At 39.9% G+C, this 16,944-nt stretch overlaps 11 protein-coding genes across 11 annotated transcripts; 6 read left to right on the top strand and 5 right to left on the bottom strand.

Annotated features, from left to right (window-relative positions):
• The first annotated feature begins 2 nt into the window (after nt 1–2).
• Nucleotides 3–1,958, top strand: WALSEDRAFT_36411 (phenylalanyl-tRNA synthetase). The gene is made up of 2 exons (XM_006957052.1): nt 3–64; nt 111–1,958. Exons 1-2 carry the CDS (start codon nt 7–9, stop codon nt 1,934–1,936), a joined length of 1,884 nt encoding a protein of 627 aa, XP_006957114.1. The 5' UTR covers nt 3–6; the 3' UTR covers nt 1,937–1,958.
• On the bottom strand, nt 1,948–3,543 carry WALSEDRAFT_59765 (zf-PARP-domain-containing protein). Its single transcript, XM_006957051.1, has 7 exons — nt 3,053–3,543; nt 2,941–3,005; nt 2,887–2,894; nt 2,772–2,840; nt 2,656–2,726; nt 2,598–2,611; nt 1,948–2,553 (listed from the first exon to the last, which is right to left on the bottom strand). Exons 1-7 carry the CDS (start codon nt 3,117–3,119, stop codon nt 2,146–2,148), a joined length of 702 nt encoding a protein of 233 aa, XP_006957113.1. The 5' UTR covers nt 3,120–3,543; the 3' UTR covers nt 1,948–2,145.
• WALSEDRAFT_27751 (hypothetical protein) lies at nt 3,109–3,573 on the bottom strand (the record flags this gene model as incomplete). Its single annotated transcript, XM_006957050.1, has 1 exon — nt 3,109–3,573. One exon carries the CDS (start codon nt 3,571–3,573, stop codon nt 3,109–3,111), a length of 465 nt encoding a protein of 154 aa, XP_006957112.1.
• Nucleotides 3,574–3,762: 189 nt separating this feature from the next.
• Nucleotides 3,763–5,121, top strand: WALSEDRAFT_59764 (prefoldin subunit 6). The gene is made up of 3 exons (XM_006957049.1): nt 3,763–3,899; nt 3,947–4,682; nt 4,731–5,121. The coding sequence occupies exons 1-2, from the start codon at nt 3,792–3,794 to the stop codon at nt 4,196–4,198; spliced, it is 360 nt and encodes a 119-aa protein (XP_006957111.1). The 5' UTR covers nt 3,763–3,791; the 3' UTR covers nt 4,199–4,682; nt 4,731–5,121.
• WALSEDRAFT_31703 (adenylate kinase 1) lies at nt 4,226–5,125 on the bottom strand. Its single transcript, XM_006957048.1, has 2 exons — nt 4,729–5,125; nt 4,226–4,681 (listed from the first exon to the last, which is right to left on the bottom strand). Exons 1-2 carry the CDS (start codon nt 5,109–5,111, stop codon nt 4,273–4,275), a joined length of 792 nt encoding a protein of 263 aa, XP_006957110.1. The 5' UTR covers nt 5,112–5,125; the 3' UTR covers nt 4,226–4,272.
• Nucleotides 5,126–5,155: 30 nt separating this feature from the next.
• WALSEDRAFT_31702 (phosphatidate cytidylyltransferase) lies at nt 5,156–6,757 on the top strand. Its single transcript, XM_006957047.1, has 4 exons — nt 5,156–5,662; nt 5,705–5,765; nt 5,810–6,343; nt 6,388–6,757. Exons 1-4 carry the CDS (start codon nt 5,160–5,162, stop codon nt 6,748–6,750), a joined length of 1,461 nt encoding a protein of 486 aa, XP_006957109.1. The 5' UTR covers nt 5,156–5,159; the 3' UTR covers nt 6,751–6,757.
• A 51-nt stretch (nt 6,758–6,808) lies between these two features.
• Nucleotides 6,809–9,822, top strand: WALSEDRAFT_27747 (putative importin-alpha export receptor; the record flags this gene model as incomplete). Its single annotated transcript, XM_006957046.1, has 4 exons — nt 6,809–7,009; nt 7,054–7,221; nt 7,267–9,326; nt 9,375–9,822. The coding sequence occupies 4 exons, from the start codon at nt 6,809–6,811 to the stop codon at nt 9,820–9,822; spliced, it is 2,877 nt and encodes a 958-aa protein (XP_006957108.1).
• Nucleotides 9,823–9,826: 4 nt separating this feature from the next.
• WALSEDRAFT_59763 (glutamate 5-kinase) lies at nt 9,827–11,467 on the bottom strand. Its single transcript, XM_006957045.1, has 4 exons — nt 11,149–11,467; nt 10,990–11,100; nt 10,031–10,938; nt 9,827–9,985 (listed from the first exon to the last, which is right to left on the bottom strand). The coding sequence occupies exons 1-4, from the start codon at nt 11,413–11,415 to the stop codon at nt 9,889–9,891; spliced, it is 1,383 nt and encodes a 460-aa protein (XP_006957107.1). The 5' UTR covers nt 11,416–11,467; the 3' UTR covers nt 9,827–9,888.
• A 109-nt stretch (nt 11,468–11,576) lies between these two features.
• WALSEDRAFT_59761 (FAD-binding domain-containing protein) lies at nt 11,577–13,334 on the top strand. The gene is made up of 4 exons (XM_006957044.1): nt 11,577–11,651; nt 11,699–12,323; nt 12,371–13,208; nt 13,253–13,334. The coding sequence occupies exons 2-4, from the start codon at nt 11,723–11,725 to the stop codon at nt 13,290–13,292; spliced, it is 1,479 nt and encodes a 492-aa protein (XP_006957106.1). The 5' UTR covers nt 11,577–11,651; nt 11,699–11,722; the 3' UTR covers nt 13,293–13,334.
• Nucleotides 13,335–14,424: 1,090 nt separating this feature from the next.
• On the bottom strand, nt 14,425–15,210 carry WALSEDRAFT_36399 (putative 60S ribosomal protein RPL37). Its single transcript, XM_006957043.1, has 4 exons — nt 14,958–15,210; nt 14,850–14,909; nt 14,722–14,818; nt 14,425–14,670 (listed from the first exon to the last, which is right to left on the bottom strand). The coding sequence occupies exons 1-4, from the start codon at nt 15,054–15,056 to the stop codon at nt 14,630–14,632; spliced, it is 297 nt and encodes a 98-aa protein (XP_006957105.1). The 5' UTR covers nt 15,057–15,210; the 3' UTR covers nt 14,425–14,629.
• A 335-nt stretch (nt 15,211–15,545) lies between these two features.
• On the top strand, nt 15,546–16,788 carry WALSEDRAFT_31698 (20S proteasome subunit; the record flags this gene model as incomplete). Its single annotated transcript, XM_006957042.1, has 8 exons — nt 15,546–15,664; nt 15,707–15,878; nt 15,926–16,038; nt 16,087–16,164; nt 16,211–16,400; nt 16,445–16,458; nt 16,503–16,593; nt 16,645–16,788. Coding segments are annotated over 8 exons (869 nt in total), but the record flags the coding sequence as incomplete, so codon positions are not given.
• Between the last annotated feature and the right edge of the window lie 156 nt (nt 16,789–16,944).

Raw genomic sequence — 16,944 nt, 5'->3', positions numbered from 1 at the left:
ACGACGATGCCAACAATCTCTGTAGACAAGGCTGAATTATTCAAAAGGCTTGGAAGGGAATACAGTGGGTCTTTATTTATTATATAATAGATTTTATTAAAAGTATGTAGCTACCAAGGAATTTGACGAACTTTGCTTTGAGTTTGGTATAGAACTTGATGAGGATACCACAGAGGAAGTCTTGGAATTGCAAAAGCAAGGCCAACAAACTGAAGCTCCACAATTAAAGATTGAAATTCCAGCAAACCGTTACGATTTACTTTGTATTGAGGGTATTGCCAGGGCACTTAACGTCTTCCTCGGTAGAGCCGATCCACCAGCTTACAAACCAGCGGATACACAAAATAGAAGACAATTAAAGATCACGGGTGAAACTAAGGACGTCAGACCATACGCTGCAGCAGCGATACTCAGAGGTGTCAAATTCACAGAAGAGTCATACGCTTCTTTCATTGATTTACAAGATAAATTACACAACAACCTCTGTCGTAAGCGTCAATTTGTTGCTATTGGTACACACGACTACGACACCGTTGCCAGTGATGGCCCATTCACCTACGAAGGTAGAAAACCAGAGAATATCCATTTCGTACCTCTCAACAAAGACAAAGAAGTAGATGGTAATGGTGTTATGGAATTATACTCACAAGATAAGCATATCGGTAAATTCTTACACCTTATCGATAAATCACCTGTTTATCCAACTATCTACGATAGCAATGGTACACTTCTCTCACTTCCACCTCTCATTAATGGTGATCACTCAAAGATTAAAATTAGCACCACAAATGTGTTCATTGAATGCACTGCTACTGATGCTACAAAGTTAGATATGGTTTTAGATATCATGTGCGCAATGTTCAGCGAATACACTGAAAAGCCATTCGAGATTGAACAAGTTGAGGTTATTAACCCAGACAACAGCAAACGTTTAACACCAGTACTTGATAAGCGTCTAATGAAAGCTAGATCAACTTACATCAACTCATGTACTGGTTTATCCTCAAGTGCAGCAGATTTAACAAAGTTACTCACAAAGATGGGATTACCTTCAAAACCATCAGGTGAAACTGAGTATGATCTTTTAGTTGAAATTCCTATCACACGTCCAGATATTCTTCACGAATGTGATATTATGGAAGATGCAGCTATCGCATTTGGTTTCAATAAATTACCAAGAACATTCCCAACTGCATACACAGTTGCAGCACCATTACCAATCAACAAACTCAGTGATATAATTAGAAAAGAAACAGCTATGGCTGGATGGACCGAAGTTTTACCACTCATTCTCTGCTCAAGAGATGAGAATTGTCAATATCTAAACAAAGATGAAAGCGAATTAAAGAAAGCTGTACATCTTGAAAATCCAAAGACATTGGAATACCAAGTCGTTAGAACATCTTTACTTCCTGGTTTACTCAAGACTATCAGAGAGAACAAACATCATGCACTCCCAATTAAGGTTTTCGAAACATCTGATATTGCATTCGTCGATACTTCACTTGAGAGGAAATCAAAGAACCAAAGAAGAGTTGCAGCAATCTACAATGACAAAAAGGGTTCATTCGAAGTTGCACATGGTTTGTTAGATAGATTATTAAACATGTTAGGTATTGAATTCCTCCCATCCACAACTCGCAGAGGCGCTGAAAAGGGTTATTACATTGTTGAAAGTGACGACAAAACTTACTTCCCTGGACGTGCTGCATCAATTGTTTACAGACCACCACCAACACACAAAGAACCAGAGAGTACATTCGATAACCTCAAATCTAAACTCACTGAGGCTCTTCCAGATGGTTTGAAAGATCTAGTCGAATCTAGAGACAGAGTTATTGGTACATTGGGTATACTTCACCCTGAAGTTTTAGAGAAATTCGAAATTAAGAACCCATGTTCTGCCTTTGAATTCAACTTGGAAGAATTTTTGTAGACTTGCACAAAATTTAGATTCATACTTTTTATTATTACAATGAATTTCATTATATACATTAACTTGCTGATTGGGAAAGGGAACGAAATCTTAGGAACGAGAAATTGCGAGAAAACAAATAAAAAACAAGTAATTATAAGTAGATTGGAGTTGTACCTATCTACGCAGTGGGAGAATTCAACAGTTGTCAAGACGACTGGAGATGCTTCCTACTTTCGCTTCTGTTGTCTGGTTGCCGAGCGCGTTTGGTGTTTCACGGACGCGTCTGCTGGTTTATCTTCTTCTGATTGCTGATATTGAGTATCGTGAGTGTTTTCGTCTGTCACGTCCGGTTCGTTCTTTGGCTGTTGATCAGAGTCCTCCAGATCCGTAAGATCTGATTCTTCATGCTCTTCTGAATTGCCATCTATCTTCCTACTTCTGCCTTCTCCCTTTGTCTTTCTGCTACCTTTCCTGCCTCTTGGTTTATCCATTTCCTTCTTCGATGATACTGGTTTAGAATCTATACCAATTGGTTCTTCATCAGTATAATCAGACTCAAGCTCAAATCCTTCATGATTGGCAACATCGCGATCCTTATTGTTTCTCTTTCTTTTGGCTTTTGGATCTGCCGGTATCTATGAATGATTAGAAGCGACGATTCGTAGATATTCCAACCCACTTTGTACGAAGGCACTGGGATTCTGTCAGTAAAAAATGTCAGACTTAGACGGTCTTACCTTCAAAGTTCTCAAATGTGTCTAGGACAGCCTTCTTATGTTCGTCGCAAAGCTCCTTGAAACCAGGTATCCTGATTCAGATTAGATGACATCATAAGTAGAACGCCAAAGCTTACTCTTCCGGACCAGAGTACACATTGAGAATATTATTCATTTGAGTTTGTGTAACGCACTTCCAGTGGCGACTTAGCGGTTGTCAATTTGTTGGATCATGGCTGATAACAAGCTTACAAGATATACTGAGGGTGACTTAGACATCGAACTGTGGTACTAACTTTCACCTACGCTATACCTTTCGTGGAACTTAACGTCGACACCTAAACGCAATTCACCAAAGCCTATTAAACTACCTATTTGTTTGTCAATTTGGTAGATTTCCTAGTACATTACAACCAACCATTACATGGCTTTGGACCTCTACAGTGTGCCCTGTTACTTGGTGCTGCTTCAATTTTATATGCCATTGTTTGTTCGATTCGATGACGATTGTTGTAAGTTACGATTATTGAAATTTGCTAAAGCTTCTTTAAATTTATCGGAGTCTGGATTAAGTTTGTCTTTGTAAGATACTGGATTTTCTCTCCTATTTGATAGTTCGGGTTGTGATATAAGATCGTTATCGTCGAATACTTCTGATAAACGGCTTTTGAGTTTATTGATAACTTCTTTTGGTACCAAGTCATATAATTCTATCAAACGTATCATATGTTTATAATCCATTGGCTTCTTAGCGCCATGTACTGGCTTCACGATAGCTAATAAGTCGAGAAGACGGTTCAAATCGCGTGTTGCACCTTCCGAATCACCCAAAGGAAGCGCAGATGGAATAGATTCCTTTGGCCATACGAATGATAGATCATTTATGTTGTTAGTCTCGCTTATTTCGCGTATAAGTTGTTCTGCGTCCTTTACATTCATCGTTGGTTGAAAACAAGAGTAAATGTGTGAGCTTTGTAGGATATTTTAAAATATTTTAATGTCAATATGTATAAATAATGTATATATCTAAGTTCGATTCTTTAATCTTGCTTCTATGTGTTGTTTAATAGAGATAATGTGAGTACATCTAAAGTGAATATCAACATATAGATATATCATTCTTATAATACACCACACCTTGATTAGATACTACCAAGATGTCAGAAGTTGAAGAATACCAGCAAGTTGCACAGAAGCTTGATAATTTGATAGAAGTGAGGCAGAAATTACAAATACAATACAATGAGAACAATCAAGTTAAGGAAGTGCGTTATATAGATGTATAAATACACAACCTCTAATCAAATTGTAGGAATTCAGCAAACTTACGCCTAACAACACTGTATACAAAATAATAGGACCTGCATTAGTGGAACAATCGCAACAAGAGTCAAAACTCAACGTAGACAAGCGTATTGAGTTCATCCAATCCGAAATAGACCGTACCGAGAATGAGATTAGCACAACGCAACAAAAAATGCAAACATTGCAGCAAACTATTTCCAAACTTCAACAGGCCCAGGTTGAAGCAGCTGAGAAGGCGCAACCAGCAGCTGCCGCTTAAAGAATAATATACACATATATAGCATCACTTATAATTCATATCAATTCTGTCTACATATATATAGCTAGATCCTTTTACTTGCTAGCAAAAATAGCACTGAGGTTCTCCCATACTAATTTTGGAGATTGTGATGCATCAATTGGACGGTGCTTGTTTTGCTTTCTATAGTACTCAACGACTGGAGTAGTTTGCTGGTGGTAAGTGTTGAGTCTCTTTCTGAGTGCCTCTACGTTGTCGTCTGAGCGCTGGATTAAAGGTTCCCCAGTGAGGTCATCAGTCATTGGCTTCTTAGGTGGGTTGAATTCCTTGTGGTAGGATCTACCTGATGCAGGGTGTACCAATCTACCTGTGATACGTGAAATGAGGAGCTGATCAGCGATTTGAAGTTCAACGGCGTGATCAACCGATTGCTTCTTAGAGCTCAACATATCGTCTAACTTCTCAGCTTGTGGGACGGTACGTGGGAATCCATCGAGGATGAAACTAGTACGCGTCAGTTACGTGTCTATTTTGTTGTACTGTCTACTTACCCAAGTTTACATTTTTCGTTTGTCTCTAATTGGTTCTTAATCATACCAACAACGATTTCATCGCTAATTAAACCACCAGCATCCATGATTTGTTTTGCTTCGACACCGAGTGCAGTCTTCTTTCCAACTTCGGAACGCAACATGTCACCAGTAGCCAAGTGACATACGTTGTACTTGTTGACGATGTTTGGTGCTTGTGTACCCTTACCTGCACCTGGTGGACCAATGAGGATCATACGCAATTCCTCTGATGGTGTTCTACCGGATGGCAGTACAGCAGCTTTAGAACGCTGTTCGAGGTCTACAATTTTATCACTCAAGTCTTTTACTAACGACTTCAAGTGTTCTAATTCTTGTTGTGCACTTTCTTTTATTCCAGACATAATCGTTTTGAAGAAAGACCATCAAGCGTTCACGCCCGAATTTGATAAATGACGATGAAATACTCAAACTTCAATTTATTACAAGTTGAAGATACAGAGGATTCTGAGGATGTACAGTCTAAACATATTAAACCTCAGAATAAGTCACAAAAGAAGAAGAAATCTGAGAATAAGCCAGCTAAGCAGGAAGTGAAGGCAGTTGATAGTAATATTACTAAAGAACATCATTCTGATTCCCAGCCCGTACAACAACCACAACAACCACAGCAACCACAGCAACCACAACAGAAAACACCTCCTCCATCGAATGACCATACAGGCGGCTCAAAAGCCAAAAAGCAAGCAATCGTTACACGTACAATATGGACATTTATCATGGTATTCGGCTTCTTTGGCTGTTTGATGGCCGGCCATGCTTGGTTGATCATGCTCGTTATGCTTTGTCAATCGCTCTCATATCGCGAAGTTACTGCACTTTTCGGTTTTAAGACTGAATATGGCTTGAAAGCTGAAAATAGTGAGAGAGATAGATGGTCTACTATCCTTAATTGGTGGGTATGCACTGATATTTATCGTTATATTGACCCCCATAGGTACTTCTTTATAGTCACCAACTATTTCCTCTACGGAGAATCAATAATTTATTACTTGAAGGTCTGTTATTCATTATTTGAGTGACACAAACTAACATCTCACAGCACATCATCTTCGCAGATGTTTACTTTATCCAGTTAGCTAAACACCACAGATTCATATCTTTCATGCTCTATGTTATTGGTTTCATGGGCTTTGTCGCAAATCTCAAGCGCACTTTCCTTAAACGCCAATTCGTACTCTTCTGTTGGGTACACATGTCACTCCTTCTCATCGTACTTTCATCACACTTTATCGTCAACAATATCCTCGAAGGTATCATATGGTTCTGGGTGCCAGCATCTTTAGTTATCTGTAATGATATCTTTGCCTATGTCTTCGGTATGGCGTTCGGTAGAACACCACTGATCGCTCTCTCACCAAAGAAAACTGTCGAAGGCTTCGTTGGTGGTGGTATTGCTACCGTATTATTTGCTTGGGGTTGGGGTACGCTCTTCCAACAGTGGAAATATATGATCTGTCCAGTTCACGACCTCGGTACTTCGATCTTTTCAAACGTCGACTGCGTTCCAAACCCAGTATTCATTTGGCGTGACTTTGAGATTCCAAGTGTTATATCAGGATTGTTGAGTTCATTAGTGAGTATATTCAACTATCGAGCTGTTTTATATTGACGTAATAGGCTCAACAGGAAATAACCAAGATCCCATACACTCCTTTCCAAATCCATTGCTTGTTCATGGCAACATTCGCATCAGTGGTAGCTCCATTCGGTGGCTTCTTCGCTTCTGGATTCAAGAGAGCCTTCGACATTAAGGACTTCGGTGATTCAATCCCTGGACATGGTGGATTGACAGATAGAATGGACTGCCAATTCTTAATGGGATTGTTTGCCTATGTTTATTATAGCTCACTTATTAGAGAAGCTCACGTTTCTTCTGGACAAGTACTTCAAACAATTGTCTCGTCTTTACGACCTGATGAACAAATTGAGTTATTTAGAGATTTTAAGAAATATTTAGAATCACAAAATTATTTGTCATAAATTTGCGTTTTTTATCTTTTTTCTTCGCGTTTTTCGTCTTCCTTGATAAAAAACCACAATGGAACAAGTAGCACAGTTATTAACGCAATCTTTGCAACTTGGACCTGAGCGTAAACAAGCTGAGCAGCAATTACAGCAAGCTGAATCACAGCCTGGCTTCCTACTCGTTTTGCTCCAACTGGTGGCTCAGGAATCTGCACCAAATGAAATACGCTTGGCTGCTGCAGTTTTACTCAAAAATAATATAAGAAAGAACTGGGTGAGTAGTGAGTCTACGATTGTATTATACTAACACCAGCGTAGCCAGAAGATGGTCCTATTAGCTTGGAAGATAGAAACACAGTGAAAGCACAAATTGTTCCTGCGATGATTGCTTTATCATCTAGACCGCCATTGCAAACTCAAATGGGTGAAGCTGTCGCAATCATCGCAGAATACGATTTCCCAGCTAATTGGGAGGGTCTGATTGATGTGAGTGACGCGCTGCAGTGAAGTAACCTTCCTAACATCTCCTAGCAACTCGTATCTGCTCTCACAGAATCTGACTACTCTATAAACAACGGTGTACTTACGACCGCACACTCGATATTCAAAAGATGGCGCTCACAATTCCGCTCAGATGAACTCTTCAAAGAGATCATTTTCGTTTTAGAACGCTTCTGTGACCCATTCTTGGGTATCTTTAGACGTACAGATCAACTCCTCAGCGATCCTTCATACCACAGTCTTCCTGAAGCACAACGCGTACAACTTGCTCAAGCAATGATTTTACTCACCCAAATCTATCACGATCTTAACTCACAGGATTTACCACCATTCTTTGAAGATAATAATAACGAATTTATGGGATATTTCGCTAAATATCTCGTTGAATGGAACGCTCAATTCGATGACGGTGCCGGCGAAGATCCAACACCTTTGGAGAAGATTAGAGCAAGCATTTGTGAAATCGTCGAACTTTATTCACAAAGATACCTCGATGCATTCCCACAAATGGGTGCATTCGTCGAACGCGTTTGGACTTTAGTAATTGGATTAGGATTGTCTACCAAGTATGATGTTTTAATTAGCAAAGCACTCAAGTTCTTGAGTACTGTCGTTAGAAATCCTGACCAACGCGGTGCCATTGACAATGAAGCAACTCTTAACCAATTTTGTGAAAAGATCATTTTACCAAACATGCAAATGCGTGAACATGAGGAAGAAATGTTCGAAGATGATCCACTCGAATACGTTCGTAGAGATCTTGAACCAACTTCAGATTCAGACACCCGTAGATCTGCAGCTACAGAATTTACACGCGCATTAATGGAACAATTTGAAGGAACTGTCACGAACATTATTAAAGGTTATATTGCTAGTTGTTTACAAGCATTTAGCGAACAAAACTGGAAATCTAAAGATACCGCAATATACCTACTCACTTCGATCGCAAGTAAGGGATCAACATCTACACATGGTGTTTCATCAACTAATCAATTAATTGACGTTATTTCATTCTTCTCTGAACATGTTTTCCAACACCTTCAAACCCCTTCACACGCAATTCTAGAAGTTGACGCTATTAAATTCTTATACACATTCCGTAATCAACTCAGCAAAGAACAAATTTTATCTGTTTTACCACTCTTAGTTCGTCATTTAGCCAGTGAGAATTATGTCGTTTACTCATATGCTGCTATCACCCTTGAAAGAACACTCGCTTTGAGAAGAGACGGTAAACAAGTTATAGAAAAGGATGATGTTAAGCCATTCGCTCAAGATATCTTGATTGCAATTTTCAATAAGATTGGTGAAGCACCAACACCTGAGAAGAAAGCAGAGAATGAATACCTCGCTCGTGCAGCTATGCGTATCATTTTGGTTGCTCAGGATAGTTTGACAGATGTTCATGAAGCTATCTTAGATTACCTTGTTGGTATTACAGCAGAAATCGCTAAAAATCCTTCAAATCCACGTTTCTCTCAATATATCTTCGAAGCAATCGCTGCATTGATTAGATTCGTTGGTGGTGCAAACAAGCAATTCTTGCCAAATATAACCAACAAATTACTTTATGGACCTTTCCAAATGATTTTAGGTCAAGATGTTCAAGAATTCCAACCATTTGTCTTCCAAATTGTTGCACAACTTTTGGAGATCCAAGGTGAGGGTACACCAGATGCCTTTAAACCATTGTTACCTCCATTAATGCAACCAACATTATGGGAACAACGTGGAAATGTTCCACCTTTAGTTAGACTCTTGAAAGCATTTTTGATGAGAGTTTCATCTGACATTGTTGCAAACAATCAAATTAGTAACATTTTGGGTGTTTTCCAAAAACTCATCGGTAGTAAGGTTCAAGATGTCTATGGATTTGACCTGTTGGAGGGTTTAATTGAGTTTGTTCCTGCTGTCACTATGCAAGAATACATTGCACCAATTTTAACTCTTCTCCTCACTCGTCTTCAAGCTAGCAAGACAGATCAGTTTACACGTGCATTCATTCACTTCTTCATGTTTGCGGCTGCACTCGATGATAGAGGATACGGAATTCCATTCCTCGTTAATGGTTTCGATAAAGTACAACCAGGGTGAGTAATTGATTATGAAAGTGTAACACGTCTCATTAAACTATTCAGACTCCTTCCACAGGTACTCGCATCAGTTCTCCTTCCGGAAGTGCAGAAGGTTACACCACGTGATCGCAAAGTCGTCTACATCGGTCTCGTCAAGCTTTTGACAAACCCACAAACACTCCAAATGGGTAAAGTTTGGCCAACCGCCTTGGAAGCAATTTTGAAGTTGTTTGTCAACCCACAAGATCTCAAGGCAGCAGGTACGAATGAGATACTTGTTGATGAAGAATCTGGTTATCAAACTACATACGCAAAGTTAGCTTCATCTGAATACCCACCAGCTGATAGATTCGCTAATGTCACTGATGAGCGCTTATTCATGAGCACCAGCTTGGATGCTTTCAGTAAGAGCGTACCTGGTCAGATCCCTGCTCTCTTGCAAGCCGTACCACAGGAGTTACTCAACCCACTCATACAATTCATGCAATCTAATGGTCAAACTATCGTTTAGATAATTTTTATAATCTAATGCATTTATTATATATTTAATATTATAATTATAAGTATCTCGAAATTATTAAGATGTAGACGTTTGGAATGGATTGTATTTGATTACTATTTGTTCAACAACGTGCTCAGAATCTGCAAATCCTAGTATGTCTGCTATCAACGAACTGTAGCCTTTGTTAGAATATCTTTCGAAACAAGAGACACATCACCTTTTATGCCCTTTAACACGATCTATGTCTGTTGAATTGTAATTAGCCAATCCTCTGCCAAATTCCAAATTCTCCGTCGAATCAACAGTCGTGAATCCACCAGCAATGCTTGTTTCAAGTGATGAGACACTACTGCTAATATTCTGGGGAGCAAGGTTTGGCGTTGGTGGATAACTCTCATCGCTCATTTTGATAGCAGCTAGTGACAATGGGGATATACTTGGGAAAGAATTCTTCTCAGTTTGATTAGCAATAGTTATACTAACGGCTTGGCCAATTGCAAAAGCGCCTTTAACAGCTACGACACCAGCTGGTAGAAGTCTACCGCCACCTTTTATCAGTGCTTTTGCTGCACCTAAATCAACTACTATCTCACCCGCTGGATGCAAACCATTAAGGATCCACCACTTACGATCACGCAACGGGTTTCTCTTTGCAAGGAAAGCTGTGTGTGGGGGAGCAGCCAATGATCCACCTTCTTCACCACCTGGTGCAGTGATAATGTCAAATATACGCTCTGGGTGTGCGCCATGACAAACTACAGTTGTGACACCCGCACCTGTTGCTAACTCTGCTGCAATAATCTTGGTTTCCATTCCACCAGTACCGAGAGAGCTACCCATTGTTGAAGTTGATACAGTCTTACGTATCTCAGCTATATCATTGACAACGCTAATTGGTCTCGCGTCGGGGTTCTTGCGTGGGTTATCTGTGTATAGACAATCAACGTCTGTCATTAAAAAGAGGTAATCGGCGTGTACCATCGCAGCTGTGATTGCTGATAGTGTGTCGTTATCACCGAACTTTATTTCGGAGACGCTTATCGTGTCGTTTTCATTGACGATCGGTACTACGCCCATATCGAGCAACTCAGAGAAGGTATTTACAGCGTTAAGATATCGCGTGCGCTGAATATGAAGTTAGATGCCATGATCATATTTTAGAAAGACAAGACGCACATCCGATATGTCACCCCTGGTAAGCAATATCTGCGAAATTGGTTGTGATAACTGTGAAAAGAGGTTATCCCATAATGCAATAAGTCTTCCTTGACCAATAGCTGCTAGGGCCTGCGATTGTGAGCTCCCATGAGTCATAAAATCTACAATCTGACACACCTGTTTCTTCGCTAATCCCTTTGGACGTCTAGCCATATCCATTCTCTTTAAACCAACGCCAATAGCACCGGAAGATACAATGACAACCCTGTGACCGGCCCTTATCAAACTTACTGCAGTCTCAACGATACTCGATAAGAGTGCTATTTTTGGAAGATGGGTTGCATCGTCGTTTACTATAGAACTTGTACCGAGCTTTATGACAATTGTTAAATGCTCTTTAGGTCCTGCATGTCGTGGATTCGTCCTAAAGTCTGAGTCTATCATTTTGTATGATGGAAGTTAGAAGTCAAGAAGTTTTAGACTGTATTTTATGTGTGTTTTGACTATCTGATATATTATAATGTGATAGCTCGCTAATTATTTCAGACAAGCGATATCAGCTGTTCAGATTTCAAACTATCATCATGTTCAGATATTTTAACAGAGGATTAACAGGCGCGATTAGACAAACTGGAATACACGGCAGAAGGGTTGCATATGCTGGTGCTATTTCTGGCGTTGTAAGTTCTTTGATTCCGTCATTCTCCTCTGATCTGATCTCATCTAGGCTGGCTATCTTTATTTCAACAATATGAGTTCACTCGGTAGAGCTCAGATCCATAATGATGCTATCATACCACCAGTGAAAGCCGTATCAACGAAATACAACACAGTGACAACCGACGTCATCGACAAACTTCGCAGCGCATTGGGAGAAGAAAATGTTATAACTGATAAGGAAGTCATACAAGGCAGTGTCAATTCTCAATGGTCTTATCTCGTTGATTTACCACCGAGTGTTATAGTCACCCCCTCGAATACGGAAGATGTGGTTAAAATTGTTAATGTCGCACGTGATAACCATATACCAATAATCAGTAGAAGCGCTGGAACAAGTTTAGAAGGCCACTGTAGTGCTGAATCTGGTGGTATAATGATCGATTTCGAACAACGTATGGCAAATGTCTTGGAAGTTTATCCTGATGATTTGCAAGTACGCGTTCAACCGGGTGTCAAATGGGTAGAGCTCAATGAACACCTCGAGGAAATTGGCTTGAATTTGTTCTTCCCCCTTGATCCATCTCCTGGTGCGGCAATTGGAGGTATGCTCTCGACCGGATGTAGTGGTACAAATGCCTGCATGTATGGTACAGCCAGGGGTGAGTGGTTTGTAAATATCACTGTCGTCATGCGTGCGTTACCTTCTTCTTCTTCATGATCGATTTCTAAAACACAACAGCTAATGGCAAAGTCATGAAAACAAGACAGCGAGCTAAGAAAAGTTCTGCTGGTATTGACATGACAAAGTTATTCGTCGGTGCTGAAGGTACCCTCGGGGTGATAACAGAGCTGACACTCCGTTTGGCGCCAAAAGTGCCAACTTCAGTTGCTGTTGCTCCTTTTGATTCTATCGAGGATGCAGCAAAAGGTGTTGCGAAGGTAATACAAAGTGGAATTTCCGTAAACTGTGCTGAATTGTTAGACGATCTAGCTATTATCGCTAATAACAACAGTGGCAGCACGTATAAAAAATATGAAGAAAAACCACATATTTTCTTCAAGTTTGCTGGTACCCAAGCACACATGGCTGAAGATGCTGAGCGTACCGCCGCGATTGTTAAGGAATTTGGCAGTAAATTAGAGTATGCAGAGAATGATGATGAAGCTAAGAACCTCTGGGAAGCGCGTAAATGGGGTTTGGCTAATATAGCCTCTATGGTTCCAAACAGTAGAATTTGGACAACCGATGTGTGTGTACCGCAATCGAAGTTACCTACTCTCGTCAAACAAATCAAATCAGATGCAGTCGAAGCTGGTATCTATGCCCCATTATTGTCGCACTGCGCAGATGGCAATGCGCACTTCTTGTTAGCATTCAAAGATGACAAAGAGCGTGAAGTTGTCGAGCACCTCGTCGAAAAAATGGTGGAAAGGGCACAGGCACTCGATGGTACCTGCACTGGTGAGCACTCTGTAGGTGTTGGTAAGAAACATCATCTGGTGCATGAATTAGGGGAGGAAACTGTGAGAGCACTCTGGACGTTAAAGAACGCTTTTGATCCTGATAATATAATGAAGTGAGTAAGACTTGTATGCTAAATAATTGCTGACTTGTTCATAGCCCTGGAAAGCTATATCCAGATATTGATACTAGACATTAGACAATAGACAAATTTTACTGAGATATATTACAGTTTACTTCTACCTCACGCCAAAGTACGGTGGCTCTGTCCTGTGTGAAATGTGCTATTTGATATAGTAAAATAGCAAACTGCTATTAATTGCTCTCCTTGACCAGGAAAAGCAAAGTTTCACAAAACATACGATTATATGCATGCATGATGCGAGTGTATGATATGCATTTGAAAGTATTATAATATTGTTTTTTGAGTCTGTAATTTCTGCTTTTACTTTATGTCTCAAAATTGTTTCTTCATCTACATTACTTGGATGTATTCAAAATATAATCACTTTACACAAATGATTAATTTTTACACATCATTATAATTATACTTATTCTACAAATTACAAAACTGTCCTCAGATGTCTAGAAGCTGTTCCTATCCTATCTAATAAAACCCCTTAGTAGAGGTGAATATTTCAAAGAGAAGGATTAAATAGGTGATATGAACCTCGCTAATTCAAGAAATGATATTAACATCTTAATGTAATGCATTTTACCGATTTTCTGTGTATATATTAGCCTCTTTATCTCATTGTAACATGCAGTATGGAAACTTTCGAGAGATATCTGAAAATTGCACTGTGGTACGACTAATGATAATAGTATCCTGAAGACGGACTACATATGATTAAGTTCCTAGCGAGCATTTACATCACCAATGTCGATAATGATCGAAATGAGGTAAATGCGTATGATGAACATAGAATAAACATATTAGTATAGGATAAGCCAACTGGTATAAATTTATTGTATGTTAGCTTCAAATTCGAATCTGATGGAGCTAGCCGTGCAGTAATGATGTAGTAGTATTTACATATGAATGAGTTGTGTTTTGTTGTAAAATTCGAATTATTGCATAGACCTATAATGGTGAGATAATTAAACGTCAAGCGTATTTGCTTCAGAAACTCTCAAAGATTTTTTACCTACTCAATTGTCATTTTAAAGACCTTACATATGGTTTACTCTGGATCGACTTGAGATCAATAGCTCTAGAACAGTGTTGATACATGTGATTAGTTGATTACTCTTTGAATTATAATGATATAAATGATAGTTTCGTAGTCCTAGAAAGATCCTACTTATTACACTAGTCGTTTGAAAAATTTCACGAATTACAATCTCAATCTGTTTGACTTATTCGACTTACCAAGCAGCATTGTATGCATAGCGAATGTAATCTATAAAATATATAACTCAACACGGTTTGCCTACCTACACACCATAACTCAAAACTCTCACAATGCAGTTCTTAGATTGCTTGTATGTCATGCTTCTCAATGTAAACATTATTTCGGGCTACAAGCGAATAGCTTAAGCTGAAGCTGGAGCCTTCTTAGCGACGGTACCTTCACCTGAAAATTTCAGTTAGCATATTATAGGGTTGGAAAATATAATGAACGTACGGAAACCGTTCTTGAAGCGTCTTGAGACATACTTGAGGCTTCTCATTCTACCAGTACCAGTTGTTGTACGTCTCTTGGCCTTAGCACCCCAGTTGAATGAACCTAGACAAAAAATGAGCAAGCGGACTATGAAAAGAAGAGAAAGCCGTACGGGTCTTAGCAAGAGGGAAACCGCAGCTTGCGCAAGACTGAAGGAATGTGTCAATTTTGTCTGGAAAATCCTAGTTCTGACGAACCTGCTTTTGGTAGTGCCATGATCTCTTGTTGCATCTGCGGCAAAGTCCGTGAGACTTCACGGACTGTCTCTTACCCATGGAGGTAGTACCCTTAGTCATCTTGCTGGTCTGAAGAGCGAGTTAGCAGATTCTTCTTGCTAGGAAGACGGATAGCGCATACCTAAAGAAGCGGTAAGCGTGGAGGCGAGGAGAGTAGCTTAGTAGCTTACCTATGCGGCTGTCAGTCGTGCAAAATATCTTATTTCAGAATACCCACCTTTAGTTGAGGTTGCCCAAGAAGCAGCCTTCAAAATTACGACGAGTTGATCAAAAATTAAAAATTTAATTCTCTGCCCCAGAGAGCGTGATAATAAATAGATAAATAAATATATGGCTCTAGAGTAATTATGTATATGTATTCTCTCTATCTCTTTGCATTTTAGTGTATGTGTGTGTGCAGATAGCGTGGAAACGGATGTGTGTGTAGGGGCGTATAGAAAGGATAATAACAACTAGCATCTCTCTATTATATAGACAGATCCATCTAATATCTCCCTTCTTTTCGATATTTCGACTTAGCCGCGTCATCATCTTGTATCTAAACCACGACCATGAACAGTTTCGTAAATCAATTAAATGGCGCTACAAGCAGCCTAGACGATATGTTTGAGGGTAACAGCATAGAAAAGCATGGTATCCCTACCCTCGATCTCCCAAACACTGCTGATGTGGGTATGAAGCTATATCTCAGCATTCTCTGACAACACCAGCCAACTGGCTTCCTCCGCACTTATACCGACGACCAGCAAGATCCTAGCTGTAGAATCAAGATCAACCACGGTACAACAACACTCGCATTCAAGTTCAAGGGTGGTGTTATCGTAGCCGTCGATTCACGGGCGACTGCAGGCAGCTACGTCGCTAGTGGTACCGTCAAAAAGGGTTTGTATGCTACTACATAGTTTGACTTCCCCTCACGTCACCCACAGTTATTGAAATCAACCCATACCTACTTGGAACTATGGCTGGTGGTGCGGCAGACTGTCAGTATTGGGAAACATACCTTGGTATTCAATGTCGTTTGCATGAATTGCGTAACAAAGTGCGTTGATGATGTTCTTATGTGGTGATTTTTGACAGGAGAGTACAGGAGAGAATTAGTGTAGCAGCAGCTAGCAAATACCTGAGCAACATCACCTATTCTTACAAAGGAAAGGGTCTCTCAATGGTAGGTAATGATCTTATCGTACGTAATACGTTCTAAACACTTCCAGGGTACAATGATCTGTGGTTGGGACAAAGGTGGTCCAGCCATTTGGTACGTCGATAGTGATGGCTCAAGAACCTCAGGAAATGTTTTCTCTGTTGGTTCAGGTTCCACATTCGCATATGGTGTGCTCGATCAGGGTTACAAATACGATTTAAGCGATGATGAAGCGTTAGAGTTAGGTAGAAGAAGTATATGTAGGTCCATTACTTTCCGCGGGTAATTATCTAACTTTATTTAGATGCTGCCGGACATGTGCGTAATTTTGTCACATAAAATTTTGAATTAACAGGATACAGAGGGACGCATACTCAGGTAACACTATCAACCTTTACATCGTCAAAGAATCTGGATGGACACACAAAGGTACCATCGACATCAGTGAGCTGCGTAAGTGGATCAGTTAAGACAACTGTACCTTTCTGACGTGTAGATGTACAGACTATGGTGACTGGACGCCAAAGAGCGAGACAGAATTCAGAGCGCCTACTGAGCCATATGGGTACGATATTAGAAATGCAGCCGCCGCTTAAGCGAATAAATTGTTATGTAAAAATGAACAAGATATTTAATGATAAAGAAAGAATTGTGAGAGGAATAAGAAGTGTGAATAGAATGTAATTTAGATTAAACGTTCATAAAGCTCAAATTGTGCGTTCTTGTTATGCATAATACGTAAAGTAAAGCACGTGTTCTGGGCTAAGTGGAACGCACCGGATGTGTTCTGAGCAGCCTAGGCGG

The sequence above is a fragment of the Wallemia mellicola genome, assembly GCF_000263375.1.
Source record: "Wallemia mellicola CBS 633.66 unplaced genomic scaffold WALSEscaffold_4, whole genome shotgun sequence".
Classification (NCBI taxonomy): Eukaryota; Fungi; Basidiomycota; class Wallemiomycetes; order Wallemiales; family Wallemiaceae; genus Wallemia; species Wallemia mellicola.
The sequence above is the reverse complement of the archived record's forward strand: the minus strand, read 5'-3'. Positions and strand labels throughout refer to the sequence as shown.